Consider the following 24967-nt stretch of genomic DNA (forward strand, 5'->3'; position numbering starts at 1 on the left):
AATGAAGATAGTGTTGATATTAAAATGCATACATAATACAGTAACGTGTTTACACTTAAATGGAAATTGGAAGGTGAATTACAGAAACCTATATTAAAATAATATCCATTTTTAAAGTGTCAAAATCAAATCACCATCATTTAAGAAACACAACATGGGTATTTCACTTTTATGCAAATTCAGATGGAGTAAACCGCAAAACCTGATTCACCAGGTGTCCTCGCATGTCGACTCAATGAGTCCCGGTTCTGTTTAGTGAGAAACTCATCAAGGGTTGTAGACTGCAGCCATGTGAAGCAGAAAATTCTGTTACATGACTCCCCATACCTGTTGGCCTTTAGCCACAGAGAGGCCTGCTGAATGGAGCCACTGGACTGTTGATTATTAACATGTAATTGGCAACTAGCTGCACTATGTTCAATGGGGCGAAGCCAGCCACTTAACTCTCTCGGGTCCACTTAACTGCAGCGGTGACCTTTCACTCGGGTGAGCTGTGTAGTCACTCATTTATTTGTGTCTAAACTAAAATCGAACATCAATTTATGGGAGCATAGGCAGTTGTGATGCAAGCAGAGATGTTTTACTATTGGCTCTTTTTGCTATAGATTTTACATAAAGCTCATTTTAGCAAGACAGTTTTGTGTTTACCAGGAAATGTTTTGTTGTCTAGATACGTAAAATAAGCAGCATACTGTTCATATTGAGCCACAGCACTCTGATGCCAAACATTTATCCACCTAAAAAAACTAAATTCAGTAAGCGAAAGGAAAGGGCTCTAATTACAGATAACAAAGAATAAACAATAAACCTTAGTGTTTGCTTGGCGTAGAAGCCAAACATGAATTAAGTCAGGAGAAGTAACTAAAAGAGCAGCTGTTCTACCAAACATCCTCTCTAATCCACGGTTATGATGGAGGATTGTAAACAAAGGTTTATGTGCAGTATTGATGTTTCTTGCTTTGCTGATGGTCACTTCATGCTGCCTAAAGCTGAGCATGCACATACAGTGACCCCTGTCCGGAAGCGGTGTCACGTCGCATTCAGTGTTGAGTCTCCAGGGACCCCTCCTCGGGAGCTGGCATATAAAACGAGTGACCCGCCCCTCCCGGACACATGAGATCCATCCCGGCCCGACGCGCCTCTGCTGCCTGTGCTTCATGGATGCTTCAGCACTTCAGCATCCTCAGTCCTGCCCAGCTCAGCGGAATTAACACTGTGACAAGGACACATCAGAACACGCTCTCCTCTTCAGTAAGTGCAGTCTATGTTGGATAAACGTGCATGACTTTGCGTGCATGACTTATTGGATATAATGTTTACGCAGCAGATTCAGTGTCGCAGCTCGTGTGAGCTTTGCGCAGTTGCCTTTTAAAATGTTATTTTTTTAAAAGCTGCAAGATGCGTAGCGATGAGGTATCGTGACATTAGAGGACGGAACTTTCTTTGAATTGAACTGACATAATTGCTCCCGACAACAGATGCAGTAAATACAATTAACTGAAGAAAGAACTCAAACATTTAAATGCGGCACAGAGAGACTGACGTAATTTAATTAAACTGTATTGCAGGCTAAATATAGAACTGTTGTACTTTGTGTGACTGTGTGTTTTGTAAGAGTGCAAACTTTCTGCAAATACATTTGATGATTGAATTCTCGTGATGATGACTGTACTGGAGGTCATACTTCATCTCACACAGCGCATCACTGCACACAGCATGCCGGAAACTGGCTTGATTGTTACCATAGCAATGAGAGGGCTTGTCCCTGTCTGGGACAGCAGCCATGGACCACACCCCAACCTGCCACAGCCTCCAGAGATGCGCGTGGGTTTACTGCTGAGCTGCAATGGGAGAGACTAAAACCTGGAAAATATTCTTCAAACATTGAGATAGTTTCGGTTTAGTGCTCTAATGCTAAATATTTTTAATTGTAGTAAAGAGAAAACTAATTATACTCTAAATAGAATTAGAACTATCTTGTAGCCATTTAATTAGTAAATAAAGTAGTCACTAAAAGGTATATTATAGGAACCTTATGATGATGTTTGTTGTCAGAATATTCTTTGCAGCTTTGCTATTTCACCCTCGTGTGTCCCATGTGTTCTCTCCAGGGCCACTACACGCCACGCACGCTATACTAGAGTGTTGCCAGAGCTGCCATGGCGAACAGAGGGCCCAGCTATGGACTGAGCCGGGAGGTGCAGGCAAAGATCGAGCAGAAGTACGACACAGACCTGGAGCAGCGGCTGGTGGACTGGATAGTTGCACAGTGTGGAGGAAACATGGAGAGGCCACAGTCGGGCAGGGAGAACTTCCAGAAATGGCTGATGGATGGAACAGTGAGTGGCTGCAGTCCCTGCACTTAAAATAGACGTTGCCATTGAATTATTTAAGATGCAATATAATGGAGCTCTGTCAGATTTAAAGAGCCCATTAAGTCAAATAAGCAAACAATCATATGAGCCCAGTTAGTTGTGAAAGCATTTATTGAGATGTTATATTTGGTAACTGGAATAAAAGACCATCATCATCGAGTGACGGTGTAAAAAGAGGACTGTGTTTTATCTTACGGAGAAATACTGACTTGTGAATGTTTAACCGTGTTGGTGCTGCTTTGCAAAAGAGTCATTCTGGGAGCCTTTGATGGAAAACTTCTGACTCCACGCTAAATTATTCTTATCACTATAAGACTTGATTGAAAATGATAAATGCATCCTGCGATGCTGCAGTGGCGTGTTACTTGACACTCCAGCTGACTCTAATGTTCAGAGAACATTCAGAGACGTCAATTTCTGCAACAGCAAGTTGCTCAACAGACAAGAATGTTGTGTTTTCACTGATGGCAATGACTCACAATTATAAGTGGTATCATCTTTCACAACTAAATAAAAAATGCATTTGTGTACCCCGTCTCTTGAGGCCATTACAACAGCCTAACCCTAACAGAAATATGAATTATGGCATTTAAGCATGACAAATAAGAGTGTGAGGGTGAACTAAAGCCCTGGGACAGCTTTTCAGTTTAATATGATAGATTCAGATTCCTGTCCTCCTCTGTCCCAGATCATCTGCAGGCTCATCAACAGCCTTTATCCGAGGGGGAAGGAGCCGATCAAGAAGATTCCAGAGACGCAGATGGCCTTTAAACAAATGGAGAAGATCTCTCAGTTCCTGCAAGCAGCTGAATCGTACGGAGTCTCAACTACTGACATATTTCAAACTGTGGACCTCTGGGAAGGTGATTTTACCTCTGATTACTTATATATAGTATATACTAGTATATATGTTCATTCATTCAGTTTTCAATACATGTCATGACAAAATGATCCTTTTGTTGTGGCTGTAGGAAAGGACATGGCAGCAGTGCAAAGAACTCTTATGGCTCTGGGGAGCGTGGCAGTCACTAAGGACGATGGTCATTACAGAGGTGACCGAGACTGGTTCAACAGGTAAAGACAAACCTGAGCTTCACGTGTTTTCACAACTGCATGCCCATGATGCTTCACGTGCTTCTACCTCACCTTGTAACTGTTGTTGGTGTATAGGAAAGCCCAGGGGTATCGTCGAGAGTTCAGCCAAGAGCAGCTCCGCCAAGGTCAGAGTTTGATCGGCCTGCAGATGGGCAGTAACCGCGGGGCTTCCCAAGCTGGTATGACGGGCTACGGCATGCACCGTCAGATCATGTAGACCACTTCCTAACTACCCTGCTGCCTTGCTTCCAGACCTTGTTTTCTACTAATACCACACAAGTTGTAGCTCCAGAACCTCCATATCCTCGCTAGCACCTGCCATGTTAACCTCAATCTCCCTGGAATTGCGGCTTTCCCCAAACAGAGTGTTCTATCTTTAAAAAAGAAATGATGTCAAATGCTGTAGATCTTCTTCTTTAAACCCCCCTTCCCTTTTGCCATGTGCTGTTCCCCATCGAGCTTTGTCTACATGATTACCTAACGTCAAAATCAAAGTCATTCAACATCAATTTAGTTTTAAGAATTTAAGATTAAAATCTCTTTACAAAACAAGCCATCAGTGTTATGTATATTTTAAATGTGAAATACTGTAAGACACTGTTCCAGCATGCTGTGTGCTATTTATTAGTATTTATGTATACATTTACATGTACCATTGGTCATTGTTTTAAGATGATCTGTGTAGTTATTTAGCCTTAACCCTAATGGAACTCAATGACCGGCGATGTCTCTGCTATCTTGTCTGAAGGCTTGTTGCAGTATCCTCCCTAACCAAAGCAGCCTCACGTTGTGCCTGGTTATAGGACTACAGAGACTGGCTCTTTATATATTAGCCTCAAATTCTAAATGAGTCTTTCATTCTGAGCCATGCCCTTGTTATTTGTTTGTTAGATGATATCCATGATGTGTCCATGCACGTGAATGTGCAGCAGCCGACATGTATGTTTCTATTCCTGGTGTCGGGTACAGACATTGCTTGAATGTGCACCTTTTATGTATCGTCATGTTTATATTTTTAATTATATTTATACATGGAGGCTTGTGAGAAGATGTATTGACAAAATAAAGTATGTGAACATTTATTTGTCCCATGAACTGCTCTCTGTTCTGTTTGTATCTTGTGTGTACAAATGTGTATATACGTTGGTTTTTATGCTTTTACGGAATGTTTCTAACTTGTAAAGCATCTTTGTGTATCTAGAAAAGCACTATATAAATTAAATGTATTATTATTATTAAAACTCAAGCTGGGTATCTTGATAACTGGGAAGTCGGGTGTTTTCTGCGTGCTCCGAGTGGGCTTCTCTTATCTTGGTTTTATGTTTCAGCTCCTCCCTTGTGCCCATCCCTCCTGTCTCTCCTCACTGTGCACAATCTAATAAAGGGGCAGCAGCACGGCGTAATGATTAGGTTGCCAGTTCTTCTACCCGATAGTCCTGTTTCAAGTCTGTGTGCCAGAAAAGCCTTGTCCTGTGAGTGACCCTGAGTGAGATATTAAACCCTCACCGGTCCAGTAAAGCTGTTCAATAGTTGATCTATATTTGGGGTTATTGTGTAGCAAGCCACCAACACTTCCATAAATAACTCTTAAACCTTATAATGTAATGTTCTTTGGGAAGAGTTGTGGTTTCTTTTCTTTATTTTGTATAGCTTTTACCATCCTATGGAAACTCAGTGAGTCCAATCTGGATAACATCTAAATGGCACTTTCTTTAAGATGGACACAACCCTTTGTTAGTGAGCCTGGGCTTTGGACCACAAAAGGTCATTTTTGTTATGCCAGTGATCCAGTTTATGTGGTCAATTGTTTCTGAGTTGACATTTTAAAAAGTACATATGAGAAAAGCTTGCATGAATTAATATGTCAGCTTGTTATTAGCATCAAGTGACTTAACAGAGCCCATCACTACGCTGTTCTTTTTAATCTTCGGTTAAGAAAAATGCTGAAATTATTGTTAGGCGTCCGTTCTTAATGCCATCTTTTCGTTGCTCAATTAAAAGTAAGTATTATATTATATAAGTATTCTCCTGTTTGCTTCCCTGTATGAAAGCAGCACATGTGAAACTATGTGGCCTTTTGCATGCCTGGCCCTGACATACACTCGATGTTTATTATTAGCCTCAACTCGACTGGAGAGGCATCTGAAGGTGCGCAGGTGATGTGTAACTGACAGGCTCAATAAGTAAGCCACACACACAGTCGGACCAATGAAATGGCTTTGAGGACTGAGGTCACTCTTGTCCAAAGTTCTTGTCCAGCTTGTGTTTTCTTTGGTCGGTGTCTGTTGTCTTTTGTTCCTCTTGAGTCTCCTGTTTGAAGACCGTTGGATTAATTACATATGTTGAGCATGTGGCTATGAGGAGAACTGGCTTTAACTTCTTTTAGTAGAAAGGTTTTTTCGTAGTTGGATATTAGTTTTTCTTTAAACAGGTACATCAGGTACAATGTTGCAGAGGAGATTTAGAGTCACTCTTTTGCTCCTTCTATTGGCGGTCAGGTGTGTTACTCAGGAACAAACCCAAAATAAAGGACTGTATTTGTGGACACCCTGGAATACCAGGGGACCCTGGACACAATGGTACACCTGGCAGAGATGGCCGAGATGGACTCAGAGGTGACAAAGGTGATCAAGGTAAGTTTAAAAGAGAATATTCTTTTAGAATTTGACTATATGCACATTTTCCTGAATACGTTTAGCTTTGACGTTACAATTTACAATAACAAATATTTATGAATCACTAATTAAAAGGTCAAGCTGGGCCTTGTGGGATCAGCAGGCAATGATGGACACAAGGGCGACAAAGGGGAACATGGTATGTATATCCAGAATGAACCACATATATCTGTAAAGTAACCTGTGTTCAAACATGAATCTATTTTAACCAGCAGTATTTCACATTCTTTAACACCATTTATTCATATATGTGTTGTCTTTTATCTGGCTGTCTAGAATATGTACCACATATTGAACACTGAGCACTAAAGGGATTGGGGGGTTTATTGTGTGCTTGTCATTTACAGGTGCAGTTGGCTCAGCAGGGCTCAAAGGAAAAAGGGGAGAAAATGGAGAACGGGGGCCTCCTGGGAAAATGGGGCCCCAAGGAGTCCAAGGGTCCATCGGCCTGAAAGGAAATAAGGGAGAGCTCGGGCTTCCTGGACCTCAAGGACTTAAAGGCGATTATGGGCCTCTTGGCCCAGACGGTCCCAAGGGGGAAATTGGCCTTCGAGGTGACAGAGGCATTCAGGGCCCAATGGGACCCCCCGGCAGGCCAGGGTCTAAGGGGGACATTGGTGTTCCAGGTCACAAAGGCAATATTGGTTATCGTGGTGACAGAGGGACTCGAGGAGAGAAAGGTGATAACGGTGAGAAGGGAGATGCACTTGTTATCTCTAAAAGCGCATTCTCTGTTGGACTCACAGCTCAAAGTAAACTCCCAGCAGTTAATGCACCGATCCGGTTTGACAAGATTATTTACAATGAACAGAATCACTACGATCTACAAACAGGAAGATTCACATGCTCTGCTGAGGGAGCCTATTTCTTCACCTACCACATCACTGTTTACTCCAGGAACGTGAAGGTGGCTCTCGTGAAGAATGGTGCGAAGATCATCCACACCACGGACACCTACCAGAGCAGCGAGGATCAGGCAGCAGGGGGCGCTGTGCTGCACCTGGACGTGGGGGACAAGGTGTGGCTGCAGGTGGCTGGAGGAGAGCTGTACAATGGACTCTTTGCTGATGAAGATGATGACACCACCTTCTCTGGGTTCCTGATCTTTGGGACTTAAATTAGGCATAATTTCTTTATAATTGCTGGTAATTGTTTTTTAAGAATAGAAATCATCCTGTCTCTATAGTAACCCTCTATTCTGCAATTTCACAGAGTACATTTACTCAACTACTGTACTTAAGTACAAAATATTTTACTTTACTTGAGTTTTGCCATTTTATGCTACTTTAATACTTCTACTCTACTATTTCAAAGGGAAACATCATACTTTTCACTCCACAGCATTTACTGTGGTTCCTAATTTAGACAATTAAGACATGCAAAACAAATAGCAGTCTTATAAAATACACTGTATATATTATTTAAATACTGTTAAATATCTCTTACACATTTATTCATCTTTGATAATAAGACAATAATATAATATAGACAATAATACAGCACTCAAAGTGGTATTGTCTCTACGTTTTGAGTACTTTTCTGTTTGATACTTTAAGTCCATTGTGCTGATAATATACCATACTTTTACTTACTATGCCTTTTACACTGGTGTAGGCTATTGCTACATTAAAACAAATATCCGAATGTTCTTTGTGTGTGCATTATGTAGTTAAATCAATTAAATTAGGTTTCTCGCAGGATCTTGATCATGTAATTCTGCTGAAATGACAGTGTCAGCCTGTGCATAACAAAGAAGACATTAAACAGATAACATGAAGGTGTGGTGTCATTCTTATCACAAGCAAAAGTTATTACCTCAGTTTAGTGTTTCACTATTACCCTGGTAGTTATGTTACTGTACAACATTCACAACAACTATTATTTTGGGCTTGGCATGCACAACAGAAATACCTCAGACATTAATTGTCTTTGCATGATTCAATGACATGGCACGAGGAAGACAGTGAAATAGCAACTGGAAGGTCCAGTCTTTTTTAGGTCTTCAGAGAGCTGCAGGAAGTGGGGAGCAGCATTCTTCTTCTTTTCTTCAATGAAGCGCGTTCCACTGTGGGCGTGGCTTTGCGGTCACGGACTACACGTAATTATAATTGGCTGTCAGACGAACGCTCGCGCTGTGGTCAACCAGTAACCACGATCGTAACCTCTCGAAGCCCCGCCCCTTGGAAACACTGCAACAAGTGCATTAATGATGCTCGCGAGCCCAATCTTCCAAGAAAGACCTCTTTGAACTGGAATCATCTGCGAAATTATGAGCGTTTCTTGAGCAACTTCGGTAGATATCACATGACTCAGTCTTTATTTTGTGGACTTACAGGACTATCGTCAGGTTTTGCCGGTCGGGGAAAGCGAAATTAAAAACCGCAAAGCTTGCGCAATTTAGAAGAAGTTCATTAGTGCGCTCGTGAGCTAGCTTAAGTTGCTAGCCCAGAAGTCACACAGCCGTTAGTCTCAATATGTTGTGCGGTAACTAGTTAGCAGGGCCAGCGCACTTGTCGTGGGTTTTGTACCCGACATGTTTTTGCGAGAGGACGACGGGTGCCAGGAAGCAAGCTGTTGGAGCTCAGAGAAACTACTTCATTATGGCTAAACAACAAACACAGCTGCTCTGTTGATGTGAGAGGAAAAAGGTCAGGAGGACAACATCAGCGACTATGAGCAGGGTGAGCTAAAGTTTTGTTATCTATTAGCTGCGCAGTGACTGCTAACCCTAACACAAGTGATAAACAAAACGTCCTTTTTTTTAAATGATTCATAATATTCGTGGATCACATTACAGTTGTGGTGATTTTCTTGTTTGAAATGGGACCAGGGGGGGTTATTGTAGTGCATTACAGTCGTGGTTGTTATAGTGATGTGGGAGATGCCAGGCTGTGCAGGGAGCTGGTTAAGGAGGGGTTGGGGGCCACCTACTACAAAGAGCTTTATAGCCAAAGAAAGTTAATTAATGCAGAAATAAATAAGCAGTTTGGCCTTGAGTTCTTTATGGGCTTAGAAAACTGCTCAGTGTAATCCGCTTCAGCTCCTTGTTTTCAAATTCTGCTTCATTCTTAGCATGTAATAACTTGGCTACAGTTTTTGAGTCTGCAGCCATCCCAGTTCACTACATTTAATCTTACTTTTATGGCTCCCAAGATGGACTTTTATACTAGAGTTAAACTGTGTCTTAATTATCCAGTGTTAAATAATCATGCACATGTCACAGTCCTCTGCTTTATACAAATTATAACAGTACTGAACCATTACAATATAATTTTACAGCTGGCTACTTTCTATTTTATACTCTGTTGTATCTCCGCTTCATGAGGCACAACATAGAGCATTGTGTCTTTTTAGTTTATGATTTTATTCTGCATTAGTTTCCTTCTTTTGCATTTCAGTTCATAGAGCAAGGAAGTAACTTTAACCAGCCATTTGCAGTGTTGTGACTCAGTCATAAAGGACGTTTGTGCCAAGGAAATACTGTGTTCATTCATTATTGAAAACGTGCTTTTCAACCTGGAGCATAAACTATTTCCAAGCTCACAAATTGATGGAAACTGTTTAAGAGTGTCTCAGATCTGCATATAATATTAGTGGATTTGTGCTCTTGAGAAGCTTTCTGTTTTCATGGTTTTTGAATGTTGATGAATCCGCCTTGTGGTAAGTGTTGCATTGACGTCAAGTTACACTGTTGACTGTTGACATCGAGGCTCAGTGGTGTTTTGTCCTCTCTAAGCCTTGTGCACTGTGTGGTGTTAGATTTCTGCCCGTCTGTTTCTCTGACAGTCCACAGCAGATCAGGTGAGTAAGTGGCTGCCTGTGTGAGAGTGGTGACACTCCCTGGTTTAGACTGTACTTGTACTTCCCACGCTCTATAGAAAGGGGCGTGGTGTCTCCCAATCTCCTTTTTTCTGCCAGATCAAGAAATGAGGAACTAGGTCATGGACAAATATGAGACTTTACCCAGGAAAATGAACTGATAGCATATGTGCTCACCTGATCCATACAGGACATGTTGTCTATTTCAAAATCATATGACCCCAAAAGAGGTGACACATTTCTTATGGATACTGTTTGTGGAATTCTATCCTTTATCTCTCCCCAAGTTGCCCCTTGCAGTCAAGTCCTGGTGGGCTGCTTACAAGCTTTGGGTGTCACTCTCTGTCAGTGCTGAATAGCCTAGTTGTCGCCCTGATTAGGCTATCATGTGTAAATGAAACCAGTCCTGAACACAGACTGGTAAAGCTCTGCTAATCAGATTATTACTAGGATGGAAGAGGAATAGGCTATACACACACACACACACACACACACACACACACACACACACACACACACACACACACACACGCGCGCTCACTCTCACTCTCACTCCCCCACACACACGCACGCACACACACACACACACACAAACACACTCCCACTCCCACACACTGCTCCCTCATACATTTCTTTGGAGTTTTCTTGCTGATACTTTTAATCTTTGCTAGGAAACAGGCTGTTAGGTCAGATAACAAGCATCAAAGCTAAAACGATTATAACATGAATTCATATATTTCAATACTTAATATTGTTGAGTGTTTCTGAATCTTGCCAGACGCATGTCAAACCACAAATGTGAGTTCATTCACAGAATACAGTGGACTTTTTCTCTAGTGCTGAACATATGTGCAGCTGAAGTTTCACAGATCTTCAGTTACGCACACTGATCTGTTTGTTAAAACATCGTTGTCCCTTCAAGACAAATAGACGACCAGTAAAGTGACAGCTTACAAAGGAATGGCGGAGTTGCTCCAGGGTGGTTGTGTCTGTCTCAGAGTTAAGCCAGAGAAGGAAAAATGACAGAAAGACTAACTTTCCCTTGATACTCTCTGTCTGGTGTTTTTATTTAATTTAATTCTCAGTTCATTTTGACCTAATGAGTTTTATCCTAGCCTTAGGCAGGCTACCTCTGCAGAGGTGACCTGTGGGTAGTAGGTCACTTATCACTATGAATTTATGACTCCTTACATAACCTGGGTTTGCTAGCCAAACAGGAAGGGAGTCAATGACTTAAGTGCATCCCTCCCTGCTCAGCTCATGCACACACATGGACATGGGCCGTGCACTATGAGAAAGGATGCTCTCACTAATTGTGTTTTGTGTTTTTCGAGTGCATTCTTTTAGCCCTTGTATACATGTTTATTTATCTGGGTGAGTGTTCATCCTTGTCTTTAGGAGTTTAATCTGAGGCTGGCTCCAGCTGGCTGCTGTGTGTGTGTGTGGGGGGGGACTCCTCCCTGAACTCTTAATTAACTCTGGGCCAGGGTGCGCTGCTCCCATCCACAGCCTCGCAGGAGGAAGCCAGAGAGCAGCAGTGATCCTGGTACGCAGGCACAGCAAAGATGATTCAGGAAAGTTCATACTAAAAGAGACCTGCATTCACAGACAGTAGGGCGTGATATTAACGTAAGTAATATTTGTCTGGATGTTGCAATATGCATAGATGTAGACATGGACCTAGTAGATGCTTATGGAGTAAAAGAAAAGATGCCAGACATTTTAATCTTGACTTTTGAGATAAGTGAACAAAGTGAATCGCATCATTATGCCTTTCCATACAACATAGTCCTGTACTGTGCATGTAATGTGCACAGTATGCAAATACAGTGCCTTGAGAAAAAAGTATTGCCGTGTATCTTTATATTTTATCTCACAGGGTAAAACCAGCTTTTTATAATTATGGAAACTGCAGTTGTACATTTTGAATATGTTCAGTTAATTTGGCAGGTGTGGATTACCATTTCAACAGTGAAACAAGTTTGTCTACCATGAACAGGGCTAACATTTTTATTCAGCTTGATGCATTCAGTCTAGACTAGAAATACAATAAGGCTTATAAATGTGTCACCAATTTTAAAGGGCATAGTTAAAAGGAACAGACGTGAACATACTGTAGAGGTATTGGAGTTTAAAGCAAAAGCATATTGAATATAAGTTGAAGTCTTTGTTGTCTTATTGTGTAAGTCACCACCTGTGTCAGCTCGGTTCTGACTAACAGCACTGCCAAGTATTGGAAGACGCCAACTGGCCTGTGGCAGTTGGCGCCAAGTTTAGGGAGAAGGCGTTGAAGGATAGCACAGTTGGTAGACTGGCTGATAGCGCGACGAGAGTATTCAAAACATAAACAAGCTGTAGAAATTCCTTTACTATCTCCTATCTTTCTGCTTGAAAAATAGATGGAATAATTGATCGCGTGTATTTTTCCAGTTGCTACTCAACGTGATCTTCCAGTGGCCGGGGAGGAGAAAGTACAAGAAGACAATTCAGCATAGCTTTGAAAGCAGCGCATTGTTCACGAGGGGTGTTTACTGTCTGTCAGCAGCGGTGCTTGGCAGCAGTGGCTCTGTGTTTGCATAAGTGTTCGGTGTGATGGAGCTGGCTGAAGTGACAGCAGATTCCACAGAGGGTTTGACTGAGAGAGCCCATCTGCTGCTGAACATGCACGAGGACGGGAAGTATGGGAACGTTCCAGGATCCCTGCAACTCCCTGCATGTGTACATAGCAAACACTTCAAACCTTAAATACATGTTCAGTTAGGACTGAGGGATTCTGACAAAATCACAAGATGTTTTGTTGAATACATGAATAATAATGATGATATATTGAGGGTAACTATTTGTGTTGTCAGCAGTGATATGACTTTATGTTTTTTAAACTATTTAGCATTTATAAGCAGTAAATAAACAAGTAATTAATGCTTTATGACACTAATGTAGTTTATCGCCTGTATTTATTATGTTTATATTCTGCTTATAAATTATAAATGGGGGGGGGGGAGTTGAAGTAAAGGTTTACAGTGACTATAATTTTAATCCATAAAACTGTTCCATTTAACTCTAATTAAACATCAAATAATATAAATAGTAAGCATTTTTGCTATATTATTATGCTAATAACCAACATTTAAGATGATGTCTGGTCCCACACCATGATATTAACATAAAAACCACACATCATCCTAATCTGTAAGAGTGGGTAATACTGGAAATACTGGAGTAGCTAAACTATTCGTACTCTTACTTCTCTTGATGCAGGGACATTGTGAAGGAAAATGTAAATGTACAAAATGTTGTTTTAGAGAAATGCTTTCTTCGTAGATCTTTAAAAGCACAGTATAAGGGATGATACAATATGTTAAATTGGCATCATTGTCAATATACACGTTTGCATTTTGTTATCTTGTTTTTATTTGAGGTCAGTTGGCAGCTTTAGAAGTACTATGATGTGTTATTCTGTGGCCTTTTGAACTTCAGTCATAAAAGAAACCTGGAGAAAGTTTGACTGTTAAAAGTAGACATTAGGCCTTTGTTAGTAGACTTAAATAAAAAATGAATGATGGCTGAGTTCCATTTAGCTGCGTCAGTTTCAGGGTCCTGGTATTGTGCACGCTGACTCACTGTCACACTGTCATGGCTTACTAGAACACTTGAATAGAACTGAGGCTTTGTTAATGTCATTAGTAACACCTCTTTTACTATGACAAGCTAAATGTAATGTACCAGTGAAAAAAGCCCTATTAGTATAAACCCTATATATATATATATATATATATATATATATATATATATATATATATATATATATATATATATATATATATATATATATATATATATATATATATATAGATATCTTTGTGTATATATAGGATTCTTTGTGTATATATAGGATTCTTTGTGTATTAGGATAAAGAGTTGAACTATGTTCACTGATTTGAGTCCACACAACCTTCCCTCGGCGTCACCTCATCATCTACGTAATCTGGAGAAACTGGGCAATTTATTGCATTAATCACAATGGATTAACAGGTTTCATTGCTTAGTCACGCTCACAAAGACCCACTTCAAAGGCTCAGCTGCATTTACCACACACACACACACACACACACACACACACACAGAGCTGAACTGGGCACAACACTACCCTGACCTGGGCCTCAGCTCTCCTTGGACACTGAAATACAGCACCAAGGACAAGTGCATGTAGTGTTCTCAGTGAAAGACATTTTACTCCTCTGTGCACACTGAAGGATATTTGTCTTTGTGTTTAACTGTCTCTCCCTTTATTCTCTCTGCTCCTCTCTCACATACAAACACAGAGGACACTGTACTGTAAACTACAGATGTTCGGATACCAAATCCAGCATTCTAGGCTGTATCGGAGGCATTTTTCAAGTTGTATGTGCTTTTATGTTTTTCAGAACATTTTATTTCTACATGGTAACCTTTTAAAGAGCAGTATCATTTATTATTCTATAATGCAACATGCAAATATTTCTAAAATTAATTTCTTTTTGGTTTTTCAGGCAGAACAACAGGACAGGGTCTTGTCCACAAGCGAAGACTCTCTCCTGAGCCTCCACAAGTCTAAAACTGACCCGCTGATCCGGAGCCGACCCCTCAGTGATATATACCCATTCCACAGTCATGCTGACAGAAGTGCAGTCCCATGTCTGTTGTCTGGGTGTGGTGCCCAAGTACAGCCGATGACTGCAGGTTCTGACGAAAACAGACTGAATGGCATCAACTCCTCCGCCTGGTCCAACCCTGTCATCGGTCAACCTGAGGGAAAGCCTAACCCCTCAAGAATTATGAGGCTTTTTTCTAAGTCGAGGAAGGGTCCCTGTCCCTGGTCACAGTCCAACCGTTGACCCTCCCACCTTAACCCACAGCAACGACAGCAACAGCGGCCCCCAGTCCTGGTCAGGACTGACTGTTGTGGACTCCTTCAAAAAGCTCCGCTCCTCTGTCCTCCAGGGTATACAGAGTAGAGGGGCGGTCCCTCACGATGGAGAACATGACCCATCAGATCAGAATGTGGCTAATGGCACAGCTGTGGGCAACATTGACCCCGGTCTAGATGATGCAACACATAATTTAAAGTTTGCAGAAGGATACAGTGTGTTTAATGGAAATTTCGATGGGCAAAAGTTGAGTGTGATGATCCAAAGTGGATCAGATATTGAGGACTACGATGACGAAGAAAATGATCAAGAAGACGGTCTCACGCGCAACACACGATTGTCGCGGAGTATCAGGAGAGCGTATGGAGCAGGACGCATCTCCTTACTCGACACAGGGAATAGGAGACTAGCAGGAAGCGGCACAAATGGAGCGACAGACAGTCAGAAACCAAATCACACATCCGAGGACAATATTCAAACAAAGAACCTGAGTGAGAACACAAATGTGAAGGTGCTGAGCAGACTGAGCAAAAGTGCAGAAAATCTTGATGTATTTAAGGCACCTTTCAGACGCAAAGCCCCAACTCCAGGACCTCCTTCGCCCCTGGAAGAGCCCCAGAGAACTAGCACATCAAATGGGACACCATACATCCAGAGGACATCTAGCGCCTCCTCAGTGGACCTTCGGGGCTACGCTGTTAGCCACAGAAAGACCCCGGTGATGACCAAGGGGCCGATGCTAAAGCTAGTAGGCAGCATGACCGACCTGACTGTGCGACGCAGGCGAAGTCCCTCCCCCAGCCCCAGCTCTCCATCTCCCTTGTCACCCCTAACCCGTCTCCATGACGACTACTCCCGCCGTGTGCCTTGTCTAAAAACAAGTGAGCGACAGCGCCGGCCCTCGCCCGTCAGAGCCCGGGTCATGTCTGTCGAACGCACCAGTTTTGGTCATCTACAGCCTGATTACGATGTGGGCCCACAGCAGCACCAGGTCCTTATCAGCCAGGTTTCTGTGGATCCCCCAGAGAGAACAGAGCGAATGTCACCTGGTATCTCTGCTCATTATGAATCACTGACTGCGGCCACAATAGGTGCTTATAAAGCAGAATATGATTCATCTGCTCTCAGCCAGAACGATTCTTGCAAACAACAAGAACAGACTGAAGTCAACATGCTACAACATGAGGTAAGGGAGGAAAATCATGTGTGTAAAGATGACAGGGGTCTGAAGTCAAATGATTCTGGCACATACTGTACGTAGTAATGTTTCTGTTAGTCAATATTGCTCCACTCACTTCTCCCTGATTATTAGCGCAGGAGATACAGATATTCTGTGTAATAAAATAATGATGACATCAAGCTAAGGGTGTTATCTTTATGCACCTGGTCTCTTTGATTTCTGCTAAATGTTTCCCACGATCAGACATTAGTAACACCTTTTATCATTGACTTTGTAACATTGGATTGGAAATCTATTAGATTCCAGGCTCTGTAATGTTTCAAAGAGGCAGGATGTCCTGAAAGATTGAATGTCTTCCTTATAATCTAGAACAGCATGATCATTAATAGATGTCTGCCAGTTAAAAGGCATTGACCCTTGTTTGAGGAAAGAAAGCATCACACCTTCTAAGCAGTGATTTCATGAAGTGATCTTTGAATCTGGCATGACTGCGTGGAGTCGATGTGATATTGTACTCGTATGTTATAAAAAAAGGAGCTCTGTGCGTGTGTCCAAAGTCCCCTTCGGTGTCAAATAAATAACAACGTAGGCATAAATCGTTCTTCATTGTCCTTTCTGCTGTCAGTTGTGTATGATATACTGACTTCTGTTGCAGCAGAGTCATATACTGAAGCCAGCTGTTCTGTGCTACCAGGCACTCTGAAGGAACAGAGTTAATCATTAGGCTTTGTTTATGATTAGTGGCCCTTGCGCAAAACGGCTCCATAGTCCTATTGCTGTGGGAGGGTAGGCAGCGATGAGTGAGTACACCCTCGCCTCACGTCTCCCCCTTCCATCTAGCTGATGTGGATCAAAGTCCAGCACCATGGACACTGGGCCTTGGACAGCTAGCAGCACCACCAGGTAGACAGGACCATAAACACACTGTTTATAGTGAAAGTGTTTTTGTCTAAGAGAAGGATTTTGCGGAAAAATCTGATTTTGTTTACTTTAGAAATCAAGTGAATTTTACTGGCCTCAAAAAAAAGAGTAGGGACTTGGCTTTGGGGACACAGACCGGTCTGTGTTTGTTTGACAATGGTGCTAGTCCACTGTGTGCCTTTCCAGTGTATATGCCGGGGACCAGACCCAGATCGAGAAAACCAAGAGGTGAGGTTTGATAGCGCAGAACAACTTTCAAATGAGTAATCATCAGCCAATATTTGACCATTGAGTGTTCAATACCTGCTGACAAATATACAGAATGATAATATTTAGCTGATATATTTGGAATTTCGGTTGCAGTTCTTGTTTGCCCAATGGTTTATTGAGTTCAGTATGTGGAGCATATCACTGTGTGAACTGGAATACTTTCACATGATAATACATTTTCTCACGAGATCCCTGATAAAGCTCATTGAAGTAGTTGCACACTGATTCTTGTGGTTCTGCCTTGAGATCCAACGGTTTCTTCTAGTACATAGTTTACATGCTGCACCATTTTGCTCTGTTTCTGATTAACAGATGTTCTTTCCAGCAGACATTACGTTAAACATCTGTGTGCATTGCAGATCATTGAACAGGGGAAAACCAAAATCATCGCCCTTTATTGAGTTTTTAACTTTTTCCGTTTGATCCTTAGGCGACATCAGACCAAGCAGGCCCAGAAGCATTTCTCCAAACAGATGAAGTATCTCCAACAGCCAGCAGCACCCCTCCTATCTCTCCAACAGCCAGCAGCACCCCTCCTATCTCTCCAACATGCCTTTCGGAGTCGCCCACATCATCCACAGATGCATCCACAGATTCATCCACAGAAATATCCTTCGTCAAGCCCAGACGAAGAAGTGGACGCCCGAGACCTCGGCCCATCTCTGACTACGGGCAGCTCATTTCCAGGAAGCACTCCATTCCAGAGGAAGTGGCAGAACTGCGCACTGAAGAAAGGACAGCACATACATCATTGCATGAAGACTGCGGTGGTAATGAAGCGTGTAGCAATGGAGATAGCCCTGAGAACTGCAGCATGAACAGAGATGTTCAAGGCACAAAGCAGCGTCCAATCTCAGTGATCGGAGTTGTGGATCTGTTCTCTCCTGATGAGGAGAAAGACGACCGCCTTCCTTCTGTAAGCTTTTACAGTTACAGTTTAAACCCACTAGAGGCTCACAGCTTTTCAAAAATGTGAAAGGGTTTTGAGGAATTTCACATCTACTGTATATAAACTGGAAATGCAGTCGGAGTCAAGTGTTGAATCTAGGTTGGCTTCAGGCTGATCTAGTTGACAATAAAGGAATCTAAATAATGAGATTGTTAGAAGCGTGTTTAAACTCAACTCAGCTGTTTCCAATGTGTTTAAAATACTGTTTAATCCTCCAGATTGTTAGTTAAGAAATATATATTGTATTATATTTTTCCTGCCAATCATTTATATTTAAATAATATATACATACCCCCTGCTTTTAAAAACAAAATATGAATACATTGTTAAAAACTAAATAAATGAGCATTATTTAAACTGTACAAAAAGACAAGGACTTCCCCTTAGCTCAATACCTTTTGTTGTGTTCGCTCTTTCTTCTGTCTGTAATGAAAGAAGAAAACAAAAAGACAATAATGAATCAAGGTCTCGGTTATGAATGTTTTCTGTAAAGCAGTTGCAGGATCTACTTCTGTGACAGTTCAGTCAGGTAAGAGATGAAAGCCTGAGAAAGTGAGCTCTTCCTAAATCCCAGGATGTTTCTTCTTGTTTCTTCTCCGCAGCCTCTGTTGCGGCCGCCCATCCCCTCCCACCAGGTGCCCCCCTACAAAGCAGTGTCTGCCAGGTTTCGCCCCTCCACCCTCTCCCAGAGCACCCCCATCGGACTGGATCGTGTTGGACGGCGTAAGCTCCACAGAGTGCTCAGCGGTGAGAACTGGAGGTTTTTGTTGATCACAAATTCAGTCTGTGTGAAAACTGACTCTGAGAATGTCAATAAGTGTGTTTGAGGACATTGTTGGTGTGGAGCCAGGTGTGGGTGTGCCTGCATCTGTGGCTTGTTTTCTCAACTATTCAAATCTTGTCACAATGTTTTCAGCTCCATACAGTTTTTTTTAACCTCGGTGTTTGTGTTGCAGTTGGTGTGTCTGAGTGCTCGGCGACACTTGATGACAGCGTGAGTGAGGAGGAGGAGGGCAGCTTTGATGAGCTCACTGATGTCACGCCCTACCTCCAGCCAGGGGTGGAGCTCTCTGTGCTCAATGAGGTAAGACTGAGGAGGAGAAATTGTGATGTCGCAACACTCAAGAACATCTTCACCCAACATTTATCTTGTTGTATGTGTGTTTCGTGTTTTCAATATGTTTGGCCGCAGTTCAGCCGAAGAGACAACCACTGCAGTGTCCACAAGTCTAGACATAATCTTACTTGTTAGACATGGGCCTAGCCTGCATGTAATTGTGACTTTATCTTATCTGTGTGTGCTTCTCAGTGGATAAGCTCTGGCCACACAGTCTGTGCTGAGGCTCTCTGGGACCATGTGACCATGGAGGAGCAGGAACTGGCCTTTAAGGCGGGAGACGTTATCCGTGTCCTGGATGCCTCACATACGGACTGGTGGTGGGGCAGGGGGGCTGACAAGGAGGCCTGGTTCCCTTCCAGCTTTGTGAGGGTAAGTGGACTTCCTGACCTGTGTGTCTAACACATGTTTGCTCTCCAGCAGCAGCAGAAAAGACTCACAAACTGGCTTGGCTCCAAACAAACCGCCAACAACAGTGTGTGTGGAAGGGTTCAAACCTCAGCTGGTTTCTGTGGTGACCAGAGCCGATTGACTGTTAAGTCTTAATTAGGCCGGCTGTGGTAACCATGGTGAGGTTATTTGATTGGTAGATGGCCCTCTGCTTTGTAATTGCTTGTATCTGAATCAATTTCTCTGAACAAGAGCTGGTTTAACTTCCACATGTTGTTACCATAGTGATGTGGAGTCTTTTGTAGTTTAAGCAGTTCATGTCTCTTTTTGTAAAGTTTATTTTACTTATGAGCTGGAAAAAAAATAAGTGGTTTTTGAAAATTGATCCTGACTTGAAGTTAGCTTTAAGGAAACTTCATGATAATAATAATAATAATAAGCTTTATTTGTATAGCACCTTTCATACAAGAGTTGCAGCCCAAAGTGCTTCACAGCAAAAACATAAAGATTAGTACAAGATTATACAGAATAAGAGCATTTACAGTACAATAACCACAGTGTTGATGTACATGTGAAATAGCATTAAATAATAGTATTAAATAGCAGAATAAAAATAGTAAAAGTGGAAAAGGCTAATAGTTAAGAAATACAATAGTAGCTTTAATAAAAGCATTTAAATGAGTTTAAAGTGCCATAAAGCATTAAAGATTGTATAAAATATCACCATTAAAAGGCTAAAGTAAAGAGATATAAAATATCACTATTAAAAGGCTAAAGTAAAGAGATATAAAATATCACTATTAAAAGGCTAAAGTAAAGAGATATAAAATATCACTATTAAAAGGCTAAAGTAAAGAGATATAAAATATCACTATTAAAAGGCTAAAGTAAAGAGATATAAAATATCACTATTAAAAGGCTAAAGTAAAGAGATATAAAATATCACTATTAAAAGGCTAAAGTAAAGAGATATAAAATATCACCATTAAAAAGCTAAAGTAAAGAGATATAAAATATCACCATTAAAAGGCTAAAGTAAAGAGATATAAAATATCACTATTAAAAGGCTAAAGTAAAGAGATATAAAATATCACTATTAAAAGGCTAAAGTGAAGAGATATAAAATATCACCATTAAAAAGCTAAAGTAAAGAGATATAAAATATCACCATTAAAAGGCTAAAGTAAAGAGATATAAAATATCACTATTAAAAGGCTAAAGTAAAGAGATATAAAATATCACTATTAAAAGGCTAAAGTAAAGAGATATAAAATATCCCCATTAAAAGGCTAAAGTAAAGAGATATAAAATATCACTATTAAAAGGCTAAAGTAAAGAGATATAAAATATCACTATTAAAAGGCTAAAGTAAAGAGATATAAAATATCACTATTAAAAGGCTAAAGTAAAGAGATATAAAATATCACCATTAAAAAGCTAAAGTAAAGAGATATAAAATATCACTATTAAAAGGCTAAAGTAAAGAGATATAAAATATCACCATTAAAAGGCTAAAGTAAAGAGATATGTTTTTAGCTTTGAAGATATTGAGTGAGCTTGCCTCCCTAATGTCTGCAGGTAAAGTGTTCCATAGCTTTGGTGCATAATTGCAAAAGGCTGCATCCCCGATTTCCTTTTGGATGTTTCTGGTTAATAAACCAGTAGTGGATGATCGTAATGTTCTTGGGGGAACATAGTTTATTAGAGAGTTGGCATGAGTAACTTGGTGCAGTTCCGTTTAGGGCTTTGTATACAAGAAGGAGGACCTTAAAATCAATTCTAAAAGTTACTGGAAGCCAGTGTAGAGCAGGCTAACACTGGACTGATGTGGTCTCTCCTCTTGGTTCTAGTCAGCAGCCTCGCTGCAGCGTTGTGGTGATGAGATATTATGATTTGAGTGCTGCTCATGAAGTCCCATTTTTTTGTGTGTGTGTGTGTGTGTGGTGGGTGTGCTTCAGGTGCGAGTGAACCAGGAGGACTCCAGTGCAGAAAGTGTGGAGAGTGTAGCGGACCAAGAAGATCCAACTCCGAGGGACACGCACAGCGCTCAGCACAAGGAGCAGATGAGAACCAATGTGGTTAAGGAAATCATGAATACTGAACGCATCTACATCAAGCACCTAAAAGACATCTGTGAGGTACAGGCCTCAGTATTTTCATTGAGGGCTGCTGTCCTTCTTATGTGTGACTCACAGCTCTTAAGAAGTCCTACAATCTAATAAATGTCAACTTTTTGTCATAAAATATTTGGATTAAGCTACATTTGTGTTTTTGAAATGACTAAGCCATCTAGCACCTCCTGTTGGCCAGTGTTTGAACTGCCTTCTCTCAGTGTAGTCAACATCGTGGTTTTGTGTAATTTTCAGGGTTACATCCGTCAGTGCCGTAAGCTCCCGGACATGTTCACTGAGCTGCAGTTGAAGACCATCTTCAGCAACATAGAAGACATCTACAGGTTTCAGAGGCAGTTTCTCAAAGACCTGGAGAAGAAGTACGACAAAGACCAACCACATCTCAGTGAAATAGGCTCTTGTTTTCTCTTGCAGGTACACAAAGCCTTCCCCAATTCACTTCATCACTGTGTAACCCGTTTATTTAACTGATTCAGTAGCTCTAAATCTTCACTGTCATCACATGTTTCTCTTCTTTCCAAAGGGAGAAGGCTTCTCTATCTACTCGGACTACTGTAACACTCATCCAGCAGCCTGTGCTGAACTGCAGCGCCTCATGAAGTCGAGCAAATATAAACATTTCTTTGAGGCCTGCCGGCTCCTCCAGCAGATGATCAACATTTCTATTGCAGGTTTCTTGCTAACGCCTGTCCAGAAGATCTGTAAATACCCGCTGCAGCTGGGAGAACTGCTTAAGTACACTCCCAAAGACCACAGGTACTCCTCCGGAAAGTCTCAACTTCATTATTTATTTGACAAATTAGTCATATTGTACAATGCATCAGCTAACATTAACCAATGCAATAACCTTCAGTGGTTCATTCATTCACCTTAAATAAAAACATCTGTGGTTGTCCCCATGATTGAAGCAGTCTGTTACTATAAATGGAAATGTGCTTTCTATCAGTTTTATGTGAGGTGGAACCAATGCTCATTGTTCCTTCGCTGATTTGTTGCAGTGACTATAGCGGAGTGAGCAAAGCGTATGATGCTATGAAGAACGTGGCCAGTCTGATAAATGAGAGGAAGAGACGGCTGGAGAGTATCGACACCATCGCTCACTGGCAGGTGGCCATTCTACACTGGGAGGTCAGGATGACTAATCAATACTCTTCCAATTGAAGTCGTCTATATCTTTTGCCAACCTTGTTTAAAGATTATTAAATGTGTTGTATAAAGCTTTTGACTCTATGTGAACGTGTTGTTGCAGGGGCCCGACGTGCTGGAGCGCAGCTCAGAGCTGATCCACTCTGGTGAGCTGGCTCGAGTCGTCCGACAGGGCAAAATGCAACAGCGCAGCTTCTTCCTGTTTGACCACCAGCTGGTCTTCTGTAAGAAAGACGTCCTGCGCAGAGACCTGCTCCACTACCGTGGTCGGCTGGATATGGACCAGACCGAGGTGCTGGACGTGGCCGACGGGCGAGACCTAGATCTGGGCCTGACCCTGAAGAATGCTCTGCGCCTCCGCAACGCCTCCACCCTGGAGTTTGTGTGCGTGCTGTACTGCAGGAAAGCCCAGGACAAGCAGAGGTGGTTACAGGCCTTTGCCAAGGAGAGATACAGAGTGAAGGAAGATCAAGAGATGGGTGAGTCCTGCAGAATGCCTTTCATTCATGACGCAAAATGGCGACTGTATACAGAATATGTGGAATAAAAGGGGAACTTCTTGTTGGAAGAAGGGAGTGGTTGGAAATATTTTGACCTGAAGGTGTATCTGTGTGTGTGTTTCTTGGCAGGAATGGAGATCAGCGAAGAGCAAAGAAAAGAGGCCATTGTTAATGCCAGAAGAGCCAAACAGAAGAAGAGCAAAAGTAAGGAAGTATTTTTAGCTTAATGCCGTTTATCTTCGCGTCATTTCAATTTGATCAAATATTTATCTTACGTTTAATTCCTAATTTGGACTTTTTTGCTTTCATCACCTATTTAGCGATTGGTTACTCTGGCTCTGTCCCGCCACACCACCAAAACCTGCACCCACTTCACCAGCGTCACATCACCATTCCAACCAGCGTGCCTGATCAGCAGGTCTTCTCTCTGGCAGAACCCCCAAAACGAAAGCCTTATCACCTGTTGTACAGCATCACCCGCAATGCCTTTTTCAAGAAATGAGGCTTTGCTCCTTTTCCCCCCTCCCTGTGCAGAACACGCCCAAACCGTCCTGAAGACTCAAAGAACACTTTATTTTTTTTATTTCAGTTTTCTTCCTGTGAATGTTCTCTGTGCCTCGCGTGTCTTTCTCTTTGTGTTTGTTTTTGTTGCGTCGTGAAGTTCAGTGCCTACAATTTGTAAAGTGCACAACGAAAAGTGTTAAAATACTGACTCTGTCCATTTTGTTGGTGTGTTTTTAAGATGCTGCTCACTCAAGTGAATCCCACCCCTTTGTCTTATTAATTCCAACTGATGCAAGATTGTTTCTATGTTAATTATGACACCAGAGTATATTCTGCTTTTACGTTGACAAACATGGTTTTAGTTTATTTCACAGAGGCTGGACCCCGTCTGTCAACAGTACAGCCAGAGGATAAATCACCTACCTTGTTAGCACTGTAAATAAAACTCTTGTAAAAACATACCTAATGTTGTCACTTTAGGATTATTCTGTTTGTTTCTGTTCATCGCTGAGCAAACACTCAGACTTTGTGGCTGTTGAATATTGGTTCAGGTGAATTGGATATCAGGCAGCGATGGAAGTTAATGAATGAAACATTAGTCATAGGACTGGAGGAGGTACGTCGCCTGCGTCTCCACCACCAGGATCTTGTTTCACACACCTGTCGGCTGCATCTAAACACTGCTGTGTGACCGCTGCTGTGTTTATAAGGTTGTTTTTCGTTCTGAAGGAAAAGAGAATGGATCTTAAAAACCCAAAATCCGGCATTAGATGATAGAGGCTTGAAGGGATGCCTGTGTCATGGGCACAGAGCGAGAGGCGAGCGAGAAGACGAGTGCAGATGAAGATGCATCTCAGCTGGAACCTGCCAGTGTAAGTAAGATATATCTTTTAATGTGGTGTTATTTTACTTAAACTGCAATATTTTATATCCTGTCACATTTTAATCGTGAAGATTACACCCTGGAGGTTTGAGGGACGTAACATT

The 24967-nt window shown here is 41.7% G+C and overlaps 3 protein-coding genes across 4 annotated transcripts; all 3 read left to right on the plus strand.

Annotated features, from left to right (window-relative positions):
* Positions 1–82: 82 nt before the first annotated feature.
* On the plus strand, positions 83–4730 carry tagln3b (transgelin 3b). Of its 2 annotated transcripts, XM_029457971.1 has the most exons (6): positions 83–1251; positions 1699–1824; positions 2112–2339; positions 3064–3238; positions 3347–3449; positions 3546–4730. In XM_029457971.1, exons 3-6 carry the CDS (start codon positions 2160–2162, stop codon positions 3685–3687), a joined length of 600 nt encoding a protein of 199 aa, XP_029313831.1. In that variant the 5' UTR covers positions 83–1251; positions 1699–1824; positions 2112–2159; the 3' UTR covers positions 3688–4730. The 2 variants fall into 2 exon arrangements, with proteins under 2 accessions (XP_029313831.1, XP_029313829.1); XM_029457969.1 differs by lacking the exon at positions 1699–1824.
* A 1185-nt stretch (positions 4731–5915) lies between these two features.
* On the plus strand, positions 5916–7459 carry c1qtnf9 (C1q and TNF related 9). Its single transcript, XM_029457952.1, is given in 5 exon segments — positions 5916–5993; positions 5995–6103; positions 6221–6234; positions 6236–6284; positions 6493–7459. Coding segments are annotated over 5 exon segments (1020 nt in total). The 3' UTR covers positions 7263–7459.
* An 881-nt stretch (positions 7460–8340) lies between these two features.
* Positions 8341–24441, plus strand: spata13 (spermatogenesis associated 13). The gene is made up of 13 exons (XM_029457884.1): positions 8341–8826; positions 14494–16057; positions 17673–18158; positions 18794–18938; positions 19148–19275; positions 19501–19680; positions 21657–21836; positions 22065–22244; positions 22354–22586; positions 22829–22958; positions 23080–23455; positions 23606–23680; positions 23797–24441. Exons 2-13 carry the CDS (start codon positions 15128–15130, stop codon positions 23976–23978), a joined length of 3225 nt encoding a protein of 1074 aa, XP_029313744.1. The 5' UTR covers positions 8341–8826; positions 14494–15127; the 3' UTR covers positions 23979–24441.
* Positions 24442–24967: the final 526 nt, after the last annotated feature.

This window comes from Cottoperca gobio, chromosome 20 (genome assembly GCF_900634415.1).
Source record: "Cottoperca gobio chromosome 20, fCotGob3.1, whole genome shotgun sequence".
Lineage (NCBI taxonomy): Eukaryota > Metazoa > Chordata > Actinopteri > Perciformes > Bovichtidae > Cottoperca > Cottoperca gobio.

Bases quoted from the DNA above. Each gene is read 5' to 3' on its own strand.
- tagln3b (XM_029457971.1), top strand. From the start codon at position 2,160: ATGGCGAACAGAGGGCCCAGCTATGGACTGAGCCGGGAGGTGCAGGCA. The intron at 2,340-3,063 runs GTGAGTGGCTGC...CCTCTGTCCCAG, and splicing joins AATGGCTGATGGATGGAACA to ATCATCTGCAGGCTCATCAA. The intron at 3,450-3,545 runs GTAAAGACAAAC...GTTGGTGTATAG, and splicing joins GACCGAGACTGGTTCAACAG to GAAAGCCCAGGGGTATCGTC.
- spata13 (XM_029457884.1), top strand. From the start codon at position 15,128: ATGATCCAAAGTGGATCAGATATTGAGGACTACGATGACGAAGAAAAT. The intron at 21,837-22,064 runs GTACAGGCCTCA...TGTAATTTTCAG, and splicing joins ACCTAAAAGACATCTGTGAG to GGTTACATCCGTCAGTGCCG. The intron at 22,245-22,353 runs GTACACAAAGCC...TTCTTTCCAAAG, and splicing joins GCTCTTGTTTTCTCTTGCAG to GGAGAAGGCTTCTCTATCTA.